General features: G+C 42.2%; 1 protein-coding gene across 5 annotated transcripts in view; it reads right to left on the bottom strand.

Moving 5' to 3' along the window:
• CUX1 (cut like homeobox 1) overlaps positions 1-16058 on the bottom strand; it is a 282941-nt gene that overhangs the window by 45898 nt on the left and 220985 nt on the right. For 4 of the 5 annotated variants that reach the window (XM_076354837.1, XM_076354838.1, XM_076354840.1 and 1 more), the window contains one exon: positions 3147-3449. The exons of the other annotated variant lie outside the window; for it this stretch is intronic. In XM_076354837.1, the coding sequence (XP_076210952.1) occupies positions 3147-3449 (303 nt within the window). The remainder of the gene's footprint in view (positions 1-3146; positions 3450-16058) is intronic. 5 annotated transcript variants of the gene reach the window in all.

Below are 16058 nucleotides of genomic sequence, written 5' to 3'. Positions count from 1 at the left end.
TTCACCTGTATGGGGAGAGGAGGGAATGTGGGACCAGCTAGAAGCTGCAGAACATCCCATTCAGATGCATGGGGCAGGTGGGTCTGCAAAGCTTTTGGAGGAAGCAGCCAAGATAATGAAAGGCGGAAAGGGGAAACGAGGACAGGGCTAACATGACAGAGTCTGCTAATAAGCTCTAAAACTAACCCTGAAAATGGTTCTTACAGACTGAACAGAAACCTAAAATCAGAATTCACTTAAGTTCCTAAGTAATAAGTGACTTTCAACTACCATCAATATCAGGAAAATCAGACGAAAGAAGTAATTCAGGGTCAATTTTAGACCATGCGTATTGCAGAGTTAACCTATTCCCTGCTTGTATTTAAAATCAGTAAGGCCTTATCCATTTACCTTTAAACCTGCCAACTACTTGCAAGATAGGACTTTAAAGATCTTTTAATTTGCCTTTGTAAATAAGTTTCCTTTAACGTTCCCCACCGTTTCTAACCCCAGGCTGTGCTCAGGCTGCAATGTGAGCAGCATTTCTTCCAGCAGCCCCGAGAGCTCCGACAGCCGCTGTACAGTGCCAGTGTGGCCACTGCAACCACCCATGTGGCTGCACGGTAAATCGGAGCAGCGAACTGATCCGAGTCAAACCAACCTACCAAGAATAAAACGGCCACTTTCGACTCAGACCAGTTGGTCCGGTTTATTGTGTGGCCACATGAACAGGAATACCGGCACAAATCAGCAGAAAGGTCAGAAACAAGCAGCCCAGAGCAGGTACTAGCAATACTGCCGAAGGAAATGAACTTCAAACAACAGCCTAAAAATTAAAAATGCAAATGCAGAAGGAGGTAACATCATGTTCTCCAGGTGTTAAGGACAAAGCTAAAGATGTTTGTGTCATTTATTTTATCCCAGGATATGGCAGGACAGGATAAAACACCTGAAAGACTCCCAAGCTAATGGGGAATGTGTTAGAAATCATTCTCAGGAGGTAGCAGGTGTATCACACTCCATCTTCATCAGAGAGCTATTAATAACTGGAATATTTTTAAGCACAGGTTTCCTAAAATTCCTGCTAATTCTCCCCATCTTTTTCCCCAATATCCTTCATGCCTGTTCCCACTGATGTAGCTCCTCATGGACAAAACTTTCTGTAAATTATGCTGGTTTCATGGTTAGTCCTGGCTCTTTCTGCAAAATCCCCACCATTGCCATCTTTCAATAGCTCACTGCATTTGCTTCCCTCTGTATCTAAGTTATATGTTGCCCAACAGGGAATCACTGATAATACTATGACATTTGGGACTAGGAATACTAGCAACGTCTCAGTGTTAACGTTGCCAGCACCGTTTGCTAAAATGGTGACTGTTGAATGAATGCTAAGAGGTATGGGAGGAGAGACCCGCCAAATACATCTTTGAGTGGTTTTGCACAACCGTGGTCTTTACTGGCCAATGATATTGGAACAACTGAGCCACCACCAGTTGCCTAAGACAGGTTCACAAGGCCCTGTGGCCTAAGACAGAGAAACCTGTGCACCGAGTCAATCTGGTGCACTAGCACACTGAGGGCGCAAAAGGAGACATTGAAACTGGTTCCACACCTAATGCAGAGTTTGGGGCACATTTCCTGGCTCTTCTGCTGCTTTTTAGGCTTGTCAGCCACACTGTAGGAAAACAAAAATCATGGGAAATAAAAAAGACTAAGTAAAAATGGCATCAAAGCAAATGTAAACAAAAATACTTTTTCAAACCTCTCTGGAACACCAGAGCAGGTACAGCACTCAACAGTATTTTGCCCAAAAACTAGGGGCTTGAACCTGCAAACCCTTACCGTGACTTGTGGCTTTATCTCTACATTATCTCCACTGAACAAGCAACCACAATCTGCCCATGCCAATGTGCACGAGCAAGTAACTCTGCTGGGTTCAGTGAACACAATCTCATGCAGGGTATGTCCACGATCAGGGCCCTTTTCTTTATTTCCCAAATTATGTTAAATGAGAACTTGCAAACTCCCCCATCCCAGTATTTCTCCCCTTTAAAAAAAAATAATCTAAGATAATAACACGTTATTCTGTGTCTAGCCGAAAAAAGGCTTCCTTACATACTAAAATAAAGGCGTTTTTACTTATACGGTCATAATGGTCAGATGATATGGATGGAATTCTTCTCACTTAAGTATCATCAGCAGTCTAAATCTAAACTTATCTTTTTGGTCCCATCTGTAGTGAATGGAGAGAAACCAGTACTTCTGGAGAGTGATTCATCCCAACCATCTCAGACATCTATTTTGAACATCTAAATGCAGGTGAGATGAATCCCACGCTAAGCCCCAGAAGCACGTGCAGGTAACACTGGGGCAGCCTCACCGCCTTCCCACTAGAGACTTCAAAAGACTCCTAAAGGTTTCCCAACGCCTTGTGAGGGAAGCAAGTGTTAAACACCTATGAAGAACTAGTGATTTAGAGGCAGGGTGGCAGTATTAAGCGTGGATTTCCCATACTCAGATCAGGTTATTCCCTTTGACTATTCCAAATATATAGCCATGTCAACATTACGCTTAATTCAACACCCAAAAATTAATCTGTAAGCAAAAGCAGCCTTAGCTTTGCACATCTCTAAGCAAAATAACTGAATGGCCCCACACACTTATCTACAGGTTCATCTAAACCTCAACTGAGCCTGAATTTGCCCTCCTAGCTCTACAGGTACGCTATGCTTTTGCTTGCGATGCACCTCCCTCTCCAATTGTGCTGGACTCCTCTACTTCACCTATGCCTAAAATGCTGGGGCCTTGAATCTATAAGCATGGGGAAAACAGCATTTCTCAAGGGGAGATCTCACTGGTTTGGAGGTTTTGGTCTTCTTGACAGCCTGCTGGACTGTATTGAGGGAGGTGGGAGCAGTATCTGGCTGGTGAGCCAGGAGCAGAGCTTAAGAAGAGCAAGGGTATGATGGCATTTTAAGTAGAGAGTGACAATCTGAAAGGATTTTTCTACTGGTTTAAAAAAAAATAAAAATCTTTTTTAACAGATCAAAGCTTAGGCCAGAATCAAAACCAAGTATTCTTGTAAACATCTACTGAAATATAGCTTAAAAATAGAAGTATGAAGACTTATTTTATTTCAGTCAAGAAATGAGAATAAAGCGATTTACCAAGATTGTTGTCCGTTAGCACTTCTTTGACCCTTTTCGTAATGCCATACGTATCCAGCTCAGGGGACATAGCAACCAGTTCTTGAATGCTGAGTGCTGAGTGGCCCGACAGTGGCAAAGGTGTTGTAGATTGGGATTCAGAAGCAGGCGGCTCGCTAGATTCTTGGGATTTGCCATCCTTACTTGTCTCTATAGCGGGACAGGGTTGCTGTACCAATTCAGTCAGGCTTTTCACTGATTCACTGGAACTCATAGGAGATTCAGGAGCAGGACTGCAACTGGCAGAAGTCTTTGGAGTGCTTTCTGTAATTAAAAAAAGAAAAAAGTCCCCACTTTAGCATAATTGTAATGTTTTGATTGCAGGATATTTAACTTTCCTTCTCATTTATATTCTACCTACTTAAAGAAATGCCTAAGTATGCAAAATGCTACTTGTTATGACTTGGTTACTAAAAAGCCTCTTTTTAAAAACAGAATTATTTTCTAATTTTATCTTGAGTCATCTCTGCTTTCTTACAAAGACAAGATGTACAAATACAAATAAAAATCAGGAAAAAATGAAGTGCAACAGTCTGTAAGGTTGCAAGAAATTTCCTTGGTCGGGAAATCTCATAGTTTTGCTTTCCACAACATTTTCGTATAAGGGTGGTCTTAAATCTACCATTATAGACTGGTTTAAGCCTCTTTCTGCGCCTTGTAAGAAACTCACTTAGCCGCTATTTTGTAGTGTCAATGAGGGATTTTCTATAACTGATAAACTTTATATCTTGAGAGTGTTATTGATTTCATATTGCTTCTTATCACTCACATCACATTTTTGCACTTCTCTTTGCCCAGAAATAACTTAACAAGATTAAAATACAGTTTGTAATGATGTTGTATTAATTAACATATTTGAGAATCCAATGTAAAGATAGCTAGTGGATCAGGAGACACCCAAACGTTACTGTGACACTTTGTCTAAAAGAAAACTTTCTGAATCTGTTAATTTGCCAACAATAGGTTCTGTACAACACGTTGTTTTCCCCTAATAAATTCATATTTATCTGTAACGGACTGTACCAACTGAGCTTATGCAGAAAATCCAGACATCTAAGGGTACAGTCTAAACACTTTTTAAAGCAACAACACGTAGACAATGTGGTTTAGAAGAACAATTCCCTTCAAAAGATAAAGAGCACATTTGATTTCTCCATTCACAGTTCTTTCCCATTTTTGTGGGACTGCTCCTCCTCCTTGCTGTCTCACATCTCATTACTTGACACGGTTAATCGTATGTATCTCAAATTCATACATCAGTGGATTCATCTCAACATCTCTGGAGGAAGCTTACAACACTCTCAGTCGTACAAGGATGAGGCCAGTCTACATCAAAAACTTAGTCCCACTAACAGAATTGTGTTTTCCTGAGCACTGCAACTCTACTACGAGAGCGGTTCACTCTGCAGCGTCAGGTCCCGTCACTACCACGGCGATGGCTAACAGCAAATTTCACTATTTTTCATTTGTTTGTTTGTTATCCAGAATACTGTCAAATCATTACAGAACATGCAGCTCGTGCAGCACGGAAACATACCCCAAATACTAAAGGAAAATACTCCGTAAGTAAAAGTAGGGTTCAAATGAAGCAGGGTGCACAGTATAATTGTGTCGTTCAAGGTAATAAATGCAGCACCGTGAAAGCTTCTAAGAGAGGTTCTGTGACGCACTTACATAAAGTTGCTCTCTCAAACCAAGCAATTGGACTTTTTTCTTAGTGTTTTATGAAACACGCAAAAGAGGCAGACATAAAAGGAAAGCAAGGTGCGTATAAATCTTTAAGGCAACAGGGATCCTCCAAATCGTATTTCTTTTCTCTGTTCACCCTAGGTCATCATACAACTGAATATAAAACCCAGCAAATGTTATTTTTGTATCAGGAGCAGCAAAGGAATTGTACTGTAAATTTGCCCTGATTCACCCATGCGAGGGACCAATTTGGCAGATCATCCATCTTGTTCACTGTACACTGTCAGGGATGGCATGAATTCCCTACATGATAAACAGATTTCTTCTCAGGTCTGTGTCCTTTAACCTACAGCAAGGTCAAAATTATGGCTGCCTAGCTAATAAACTGCACGGCACTCATTCAAGTTCCCTCTAATTTCGTCCCTTGTGCCAGCTTATACAAATCTTACTGAATAACTAGAGCAGCTGCAAATTTCCTATACAATTCCTCATCCGTGCACTGCAAACCACATGCGCACACGGAGTGCAGAAAAAATCCAAAATAAAAAAAAACAACCACACAGGACTAAACAAAAGCATTTACTAATGCTTCTTTCTCCCTCTCCTTTCCCTGCCCAGCCTAATTATGTAAACAACAAAGGTAATCTATATTATCATCTATCACTGAAATGCTCTATGTTGCTCACATATTAGCTTATTTATTTTTTATATCACATATCAAGAGCTTACTTGAATTTCATTTTTAAGACCAATCTGCTGCTTATTTACTCAAAAAGGTAGGATTATCTGAATCTAATTTTGGCAGGCAGTACAGATGACAAACTGCCTTTTTTTCCCCCAACGAAAGGCAAGTGTGTAGTGATTTCAGATGAGGCATTATGCGCATATACTACAAATAACTCAAAATATGTTCCCCATTCATTTTTAGCATTTTTCCCTTATGGAAAAACATTTTCAAGATCACATAAATATTTGAGGAAAAGATCCATTATTTGGAAAAGTCAATTCAACAATCAAATAATGCAAACATTTCCTGTTAATCTACTTAAAAAATTAAATAGACATTTAGAGTACAAGTGACTGCTGACAGAACAAAGGGGAAAATTGAATGTATTCACTATTACAGATTTAACTGTCAATCCACAGCCATTTCGCATGTTTTATGAAATAATTTGTCTGTATTCATTTCCCTCAAGTTCCTCACAGGACAAAGAAACAAATTCAGGACATCTGAAAAATACATATTAAGATTTCAAAAGTAGCAATTGAACACTTCCAATGAAAATAATACATTGAAAGCTTCTTTCTTTAAAACGCATTCTGCTTTTTTAACCCCCGACTGCACTGAAGAATAGCACTAACTTCAGAGCGATCCAGTTTCTTACGAGTGAATAAGTGATGTTCACCGAATGTTTACGCGTTTGTATTTAGTGAGGAAGAGATCATTTTGTCAATACGAGTGTAAAACTGCGTTACGGTAGGCTGTACAGCCTGCAAACTCCACGGCCACCATTTATTGATGAAGTTACTTTAATAAATTCCAGATAAACTTTGCTATACCGAAGGGGTGTTGCATTTTGCTTTCCAACAGCCTGTATCCAATTTAAAACCTGAAGCAAAAGCCCAAAAGCTTCAAAAATAAGGTGCTAGAAGTAAAGAGCTGGAGAGATCAAGAGCACCACCAGTGACGAGGTCGTTGCAGAACCTGGGATTTTTTTTAAGTCTCAGGTAGCCAAAGGCATCAGCCATGCCCTGCGCTTTACAGAGGATGGGAGAAACAGGGTCTCACCAAACTAACTTGGTGGAAAGACGGTGTCCATGAGGTCCCAAGCACGTGATGAAGACACAGTCCAACATGACAATTTTAAACGATCGGGAAACTGGTGTAACTTTTGCACAATTACAAGTCGATGTTGACAAACGTCATTAAAGATTCAAATACACCATAAATGCATTTAAGTGATCCAAATCTTCTAAAGCTGCAAGTATAACTGAGTCATGAAAGGGCTAAGGCTCTACCATGCACTTTTTACATTACTAATTCAAAATATACATCTGGGGTATAGGAAGGTTAGGCACTTCCAACCGATCTGTAAAAGCGCATTCAAATATGCAGCACTGAAAATAATAATCAAATGCAACTCAAGTACTAGGAAGTGGTGTCTGCATAAATGGGCCAGCAATCTGAAATATCTGGCAAGTGCAATTGGCCTCCCTTCACAGCTAAAACATGAAGACAACTGAAACACCAACGCTGGCTATTTCACAGTTGATGAAAACAGCTAAGAGAGAGCTATGACCATACAGTGAAGGTGAGCATTCAGGTCTTTGAAGGCAAATATGTCTTCATAAAGACAAATACATCTGACGCAGTTTGCGACCGCCAGAGAGCCATACTTGGGAACACATCACTCCTGGCAGAACACATGGTCCTTATTCTTAAGTCAGGAAATTCTTCAGTTTTGTTTTTTCCTACTACAATACTAGAGAGGGATGCATAATCTAAAATGAAGATATAGAAACGAATGGAAACAAAGTCAACATTATACAAATACCTTCTGTTTTCTTTTTAAATACTATTTTCCCAATATAAAATTGCTGCTTGAATGACCATCTTACTGCAACAAAACCCCAAACCGTCATCACAGCTTGCCCATTCCCCTCCCCACCCCTTAGTAGTTATCAGTTAAGAAACTAAACAAACTTTGCAAACAATTTAGCATATAGGACTAGGGTCTGCCTGAGCATTTTACAAAACTGGTTGAGAACCATAACAAATTGAGCTTGCCTTAATTATATGAACACAGAAAATCTTTTGTGGTCTTGCATTCCTTAGCACAATGGATGAAGCCAAATGATGCTTTGGTCCCATCCATCCTCTATACCTTCCCCACAGCTTCTATCATGATAGTGTTTTGGAAAATGTGAGAAAGTCTGAAAACAGAGTTCCAGTCTCAGTTCATCGGTTACAGTGGTTTTCCTGAACTTAACATTAGATTCTCTTATTCTTCTCCAACTACAAGATTTCCTACCCTCATGCTGGGGTCAGGTCCCCAGTACTGGGTCCTGAATTGCTTGAACACTGGCTGTAGAACATTTTGGACTACGGTTATCCCACCGGTGGCCTGCAAATTATCTGAAAACACTTCCCCCAACACAGTATCAGCCTGACACATTCCTCTACGAGGCCTGATCATGTTCTGCCATCATAACGTGACAAAATCCCTACAGGGTGTGATGAACCATAGGCTGCACTGGGCTCCCCTCCTGCAGCACTCCTGAGCATCACCCGCTCAGCTACATGAACTCAGCAGTCAGAGACATTTAATTATATTCTGCAAAACTGCAGGGCACTGGTCAAGAAGGACCATTTTTGTGATGTACAGGACGTCTTCCAACCACAGGAAGTAATCTAACATGGCCCGCCATACAAAAGCAGTGGCATAGCTCAGATCCACCGCACACTTCACCTGGATGCTCCTTCTGAAGCTCAGGACACCTCAGATGTGAAGACTTGCAGGTGACGCCTGCTACAACCTCCCCAGAATATCACAGACATCTACATGACTTGACACCAGTCCCGGATGTATCCCCCTCAACAGAGGTATCTAGACGATGGAGCAGTGTTGAGACATGGATACGGTTTCACCAGTCCCAGAGGAATCACGCTGCTGTCTGCCAGCACTGGCAGATTCCTCCAGTGAAATTTCTTGCACACATTTTGAGAGCTGCAGGTTTGCCACTTTTGCTCAGACCCTGCCTCAACTCCTACAGCCACGGCAGCAAACTGACTTTATGCCCACTTGTAAATCAGAAGTTCAGAGCAAAGATTTGAACAAGAGCATCTGAATTTGCAAGCATAAAACACAAGCTCAACGCACCGAGCCTCTCCTCCCAGCCTACTTGCCCGCCTATAAAGAGCACTCTGTACTTTTGCAGCTCAGGAACCGCTGGGAGAATAAACTGCCCAACCTTTGTTGCTAACATAAGCTTAGCTAATAAGCTGCAAAAGGACTCATGGGGAACGAGGTACAGAACATGGAGAAGATGGGGAAGACCATGCAAAACACAGAAGGTATTCAGGGGCCTCTAAAAGGATTATGAAAAATATTATATTCTAAAGACAGCAGGCAGACAACAGCTGCCTTAAGTTTCAGAGCAAAGTGGATTGAAAAAGCAGATCCACTGTAATTTTCAGAGACAAATCTCTGTAGTTTATCTGATCCACTATTTAAATTTCAGTACACAGTCCTCTATCTGCAGTAATAATAACCTAAATTCCATTTAGTGTTCATTTGAGCAGTCAGGATAAAGTCATTTCTTATTATCTCCCCACTGTGTAAAAAACAGCTTGAAGGTAGGAAGTCAGCAAGCATTTTCACCAAAAAGTAATTATTGTAAGTGACATTTTTACTGCTGGCATGCCATAAGGCGAACTGCGCATTTGGAAGGACAAGTTGCTAAAACAAAATGACAGGGTACTCTGTGACATTCCAACAAGAACCCAAACATGATTTAACTGGCGCTTGGTTTGATGCACCACTTTTTGTAATGTCCAAAGCTCAGGCTTCAGGTCTATGCCAAACTAGTCAAATTCAAAGTTCCTTATCGAGGAACAGCGAGAATCGCCACGTCCTGCGCACAGCGGAGCGGGGAGGCAATGAAGCATCCCGTGCTCTGCTCATTCCCTTTATGGCAAATTAGTAGGGAAGATGAAAGCAGACAAATGCGGACAGGAGATTCTCGGCAACCTCTTAAAAGAGCGTTTGCTACTTCAGGGCCTGCATTTACCTCCTCGTGCAGATGAGTTAATGGACAACAACAGACCTGGCAGGTTGCCCGAGATGAAAGTGTCTCATACTGGGACTGGATTAGCCGCTGTTTTCCCCTGACCATTAGGCTGCCCATTCTATCCAATCTGTAGACCAAAAAACAGGGTATGTTGCCCTGGGAATCAGGACCTGATCACGCAGCAGATCAACGCCAGCATCCTCAGGACAACCACGTTATTCTGTTTCCGAGGGAGAGATTTTTGTTCTCCGACCTTCTCTCTACTTTTACCTTTAGCAACGGCTGTCCTTGCAGGATCTTCTAAAGCACCGTAACAACTCTCCTCACTAACAGTGGTGGAGTGCAAGTTTGAACTATGTAATAAATCTGATCAGCATTTGTGTAACAGCACTGCAATACATCCCTCTTCTGACTAATTAAAAGAAAACACCCGTGAAAGCTGCACGCTTTCTCTCAGGTAGTGGTTTTGGTGGATTTACCGTAAGTGAGTGAACCTTGCCTATTCACAATTTGCAAATTAATGTGGCTTATGAAAATATGATCCTCCCTACAGTTATAAACTCCCACGGTTGTATGTAGGGAGTATACAAACCTCCCTACAGCGTGCATATATAACAATGTAAAGTATGTAGGTACGTGCAGTTATAGTTGCAAGCGCTTGCTATAGTTACGATTATAGATTTCCACTATGACCGTGGAGATTTTGTTTGTTTGTTTGTTTTGCAAATGTTATAACTTTGGGGAAAATGTTATTTTGGGTCTTGGCTCAGAGGGAAATTTTATGTGGATGGGGGGGGAGGGATCAAGAGGAAACCCCTTTAGGAAAGCGTGCAGATGCATGCGTGTCTGCACTGAAAGGGGAGGAAACCAGCTTCGCTTAACTCTGAAATTACTGGGGCAATACTAAAAATAAAGGTCCCCATTCTACATATACGTTAAATGACAGGAGAACATAAAACTATCTGAATGATGAAGATAAATGTTAGAAGTACTTGAAAAAAACTGCTTCTGAGTATTGTTAAAGGATTACAACATTTTGCTGCAATTTTATGTTGCATTTTTAATAATTATGCTAGCTTTGTGCTTGTATTAAAGAAGGATGTTTTCAGCCATTCTAGAAACCAGAAGGAGCTGGAGAAATCAGATGAAGTTCAGAAAAGAGCAAGTAAGATGGGAGCTGGCGATAGACTCATGAAGAGAGATTTACAGCTGGACATTTAAAAGTACTTAGAGAAGTTAGGCAACCAATTCTCCTTCCAATGAATGCGCAACCACAAATGCCTTGGACAGTCTTGGAAATCCCACTATTGCGCCCAAACCTACGTTAAGACTGCAACTTCTCATAGCCAAGAACTGGCATCAATATCAGTTTAAGGTAATCCTGTCCTGGCTCCACCCTTTACCTCCATTTTTGCCTGACACTGAACTACAATTGTGCTGTCCCAAGCGGTTGGGGGGAACCAAATCTGTGAACCAGATTTGAAAAATAGCCACCCGCCGCCACACACCTGCAATACAGTACGGGTGGAAGGGATTAAGAACAGGAGTCTGGATCTCTTTCCTGACCTCATCTTCAGTGCAAGCCCATTAGCAAAAGGATGTTTTTTTATGCCAGCCCCAGCATTAGCATAATGATGAAAGTCCTAGTGCAGCCTTGTGAGTTAAATGTTGCTCGCGGAACGACAGCTGAAGAACACTCTGTGCCCAGGGCCATCCAACCAACTTTATAACCAAGCAGAGGCATGTCTACCTCCTGTGTGATCTATGCCTGCTCATTCTGGATAGCGTGCAGCGAGGAACCAGGGCAGAGCACCATCCTGCTCAGCTCACAAGCTTTGACCGGGTCAGATCTTCCTCCCTGCACCTGCCTCTTCCAAAGCCTTTGCCACATGGAAGTATGCCAATGCCATCACCTGGGCCTTACCCCTCTTTCTCAGGCCGCTGCAGGAAGGCATCGCTGAATGCCCTGGCTGGTGAACACTCGCAGCCCTTTACACACATCCCTCGAGCCCACACCTTGCATCAGCGACTGCCTTATCGCTCTCCGAGAGGTGTTTTGTGCCCCACTGATGCAAAATGCCTCAACAGCTGAAAAGTTCTGTTCTGCACAATACATGCAGCATGCTGCGCCCGGATGCGAGGAGGCAAATCCAGGTACTCGTACAGGAGGAATGGCTAGGCAGCATCGTAGGGAGCTGGACAACTGTAAGGCTGCATAAACTCAAACCATCAAACTTCTACTGAGTCAGGAGGACTCTGGTACCTGGCTGTCTGCTGCAGCGTGGATGGGCTCGGATGGGGAGTACGGGTCGCTACGAAGGGCAGCCTGAACATCCAGGATATCCAGAATCTTGTGCAGAGAGATACAACTGGAGTTAATCAATTAAAACGAAAAGTTGCACTGAGATCTGTCGGACTTTGGAACAGACACACCAACCCCTGACACAACCTCACCACCTGATAAAACTCTCAAGTAAGAAGCATTAAGGGACACTTTTGAAATGGCCTGCAGGGAAGCATGAGGTCTCTATACAGCCACGATTTTAAGCGCTATTTTACAACAAATGAAGGGGGGGAAAAAAGGAACTTGAGAATTTTTTTAGCTGGATGTAGAGACACACTCGGAAACATCAGAGCAATGCTCAGGTCAGGCCAACAGCCCCAAATCCTTTCCCAGTCTCATCGGCCAAAAGCGGATGTCTGTGGAAGAGGTAAACAACACAGCAAGCACGTACGGAGAATCTCCTCGAATGCCTACCTGCTCATGCATGGCTTCTTGAGCCAAAAGTAGGGTCTTTGCATTGAAGAGTGCTGAATGATAATTTTTTTTTTTACATGTCACCTTTAAACAATTAAAAAACCCTTTCTAAAAAGAAATCAGATTTTAAATTAGGTGATTAATGGCAAAATCATGGCTGCTTTAAAAGACATCGCTCTACTCTGCTAACCTTTATTTAATATTCAGATTTTTCTGTGTTTCTGTAACTTAGTCAAAAGTTAGTATTTAGAAATAACTGCTGGAAAATATTTTCAATAACCTTACTATTAAAACAGCTTGTGTGCAGAAACTTTATTAAGGATTTTCTGAATATTAAAACAAATATGTCATGAAAGCAATCAATCAAGGTGCCATAATGCCACACAGTTATATTTTTAGTATAATCAAAATAAATGTGCGCACAATACCTTTTGGAAAACAGTTAGAGCTTTTAGAGGTTCTGCTGCGGTTTATGGTGTCTTTGTTGACTTGCTGACCTTGTAATTAGAGACTGCCTTTAACATGTTACCATGTTTATGACTGTTTGCTGTCCTCCTCTGTCATAAGCCTGAGTGTGAAGGTATTTCTATATCCTCCTTCGAGATTTTAAACCTCTTCTCTGCTCCAGACAAGAGTATGAAGCAGGATGCGTATGTGCACTGTGCACTGCATTTAAATATATCTCCCCCACGAAACAACGTGGACGTTCATTTGCTATGGGCAAGACACATACGGGATGGACCCGCGGCTAATGACTGCCTGCCTTCCCTAGTAGAGAAGTCCTATCTAACATCCGCAGCACAGTGGGTTGCTCTTCGTCTTAGAAGAAAGCAATCGAAGAAGAGTGACCCCGAACATTGCTATACGAAATGCACTCCTCTCCAGGAGGAGTTACTGGCTAAAGTACTGAAACAAAATGACATTTACATTGTACGCAACAATATTATAAAAGCTATTAAGGTACATTATTTTACACATCCTTATAATCTCTCCATACTGCTTTACTTAATTTGTGATAAAATTGTTGAGAAAGGGTACTTAATGTAGGACAGTCAGTAAAAGTAATTTATCATCTTCCCGCTTCAGTGCTCACGTTATCAGCGAACTCATTTTCTGCATTCATCATGCAATCAGCCTATTATTTGCATATTAATCAGGCAGTGGACCATGAAAGAGCCGCATCCCAGCCAAATGCTGCACTATCTCAGGAGGAACACTCAGTAATTATCATACATCAGTGTTATGATGTGGTAATTGATTATAACATCTTTCTGTTGCCCCTGGGGAGTCCCACTGCTAACCCAGCTTCAGGCATTCTGTGCAGATTTTTCTCTGAAAATTAGAGAAACCATTGCTGTCCTTTTATTAGAATTTTTTTTTTTTTTACCTTTACAATAGACGGGTCTCTGAGCAATTCCAAGTTACTTTTGCCTTTTTTTTTTTTTTTTTAAATGAAACCTTCATTAGGAAAAACCCCACCTGCCTCAGATCAGAAAAAGTTAAAAAAACCAAACCAAAACCCCAAAACAAAACAGTTGGGCTCATTCTTGTTCGTCCTCTCTCTTTCAAGGTCTGGTGGCTTTTTAGGTGCGGGTATTGCTTACATAATACCCTTCCCCATCAAACACAACAAAATGTTGCAACTTCAATAGACAGTAATTGCAAAGTTCACATAAAGGCAGTTAAGCTGCTTTATTTAGGTGCCAAATGAGAGGCTAATTTTGGTCCTCTCGTAAAGGACAAATGAAACATCTGCCAGTTCAAACTTGCACTATTTTTAGGACCCAAGTTCCAGAGGGGTAAAAGAGAGAAACAAACATAAAACATAACCGTAGTTACACTGCAGCTAATCTCACACCTCCTTCACGTGTGCAAACCGGGCAGAGAGGAGCTGGAGAGGGCAGCTCCCTTCTCTGCACCCATCCCAACCTTCCTTCGGCAAGGAAAAAGGAAAGGGGGGATGTCTCGGGAGAAGACGCCAGAGGGGACCATCCCACGCCGCATGATAGAGAAGGATGTTTTGGCCGGGCTCTGCAGCGGCGCCGGGCTACCTGCGAGGAGAGCGGGTGAGAATAGCTCGCAAGGACAACGTTACTCTCCAAAGCAGCTTATTGTCCTGGGACAGTCTCATCGGAGAGACGCCGAGCACTGACAGGAACAAGGGAATATGTTGTCAATCCCAGGTTTTGCAATAAATAGTATCAAACAGTGCCCGAATTATTCTGGGGAACAATCACTCTTTTCAACCCCACTATCAGGGATTATAGATACAGCCAAAGAAACAGGTATCTTTTATGTTGCTATCAGCAATATCTTTGACAAGTATAAATATGGGACATGTACTATGAGGCCTATTTTACATGTCTTGTCATTATATTTTCTCCTTTCATTAGGCTTTTTAATTGGATATTTTTCTATTTTCACTTTTATTTAAATTTAATCTCAAATCCACTTTGCTTTGTTTTCAAAGCAAGTTGTGTTTCTCATCAGATTTAAAATAATCACTGGATTCTTTTATTTGCCGTTTCTCTGGATGGCTGCTGGCAAATTTAAAAACCTCTAATACCCATCAAATTACGTGAGACAAATTCATCAGTTTTTCTTGCACCCTAATGCAAAGGACAGGCTAGAAGGTAACTTAGGAGATATTAATTTTCTGGTGATTTTCTGGTTTTTCTTCTTGGGAATGACTTGCTATCAAGTAATACATAACTCTATAATCAGGACAGGATTTTGTTGCTGGAGCCTAACAGGCTGTTTATTTCCCTGTTTCAGAGCTACTTGGTGGAGAAGACAGCTGTCTTGTAGCTCCATCCCCATTATAAGATGGGAATAACAACCCGCGCGTTCGGTGCTCACACACCTTTTTTCCAGTATTTGGGGAGGAAAATAGCCCATTATCTGTTCTTTGAATTGAAAGCAAGGTAATTTTCATCCAGCGGAGGAGCATTTTGTAATTTGCTGAGCAGCGGTTGGGCTGTTGCCTGGGGACGGCTGAGGGCGCGATGGCTATCTCCATCCCACTGGTGGCAGCCACGTGGCCACGGGGGCTGGACCTGCAGCCCTCTCTTTTTCCCACGAGCAACCAGAAGACCAGCGTGAGCTTCTGCCAGCTGCCAGAGCCTCCTATCACCAACAGAAAAATATCTGCTCCCTTCGGAGAAGAGCCTTTCTGACCTCTTCTGCAGCTGCCAGCCCACGGGGGACAGATCCCGGCCACCACCCCGGCTCCTGACCGCCCCCCGGAGCTGCCTGGCCTTCCCGCACCGCAGCATGACTGCGACGGCCTCGCTCGCGTTTCAGTGCTGCTCCAGTTATTTTTATATTTGGCTTTCTAACGTATCAGCTCATCATTTTCCACCCAGCTCCTCTGTGGTTAGCAGCTGGCAGGAGAAGCCCCCTGTGCCTGGAAGCAGGGAGGGGAGGTAATGTGGGCCCCCTCCCCAAAGGAGGCTGCTCATCTCCAAATGCGCAAGTGGAGGGAAAAGAAAATGCCGGTAATTAATGAAATTAAGTAATAAGTAATGAAATGATGAACAATTGAATTTACAGAGCTCCAATATTCAACAGCCATGGTTTCTTTTAAACAAGGCCTGAAGAGAATGCAAGGAAGTTACATGCTCAGATTGATGCTG

Source organism: Aptenodytes patagonicus, chromosome 17 (genome assembly GCF_965638725.1).
Source record: "Aptenodytes patagonicus chromosome 17, bAptPat1.pri.cur, whole genome shotgun sequence".
Classification (NCBI taxonomy): domain Eukaryota; kingdom Metazoa; phylum Chordata; class Aves; order Sphenisciformes; family Spheniscidae; genus Aptenodytes; species Aptenodytes patagonicus.
This window is presented reverse-complemented; position numbering and strand designations above follow the sequence as displayed.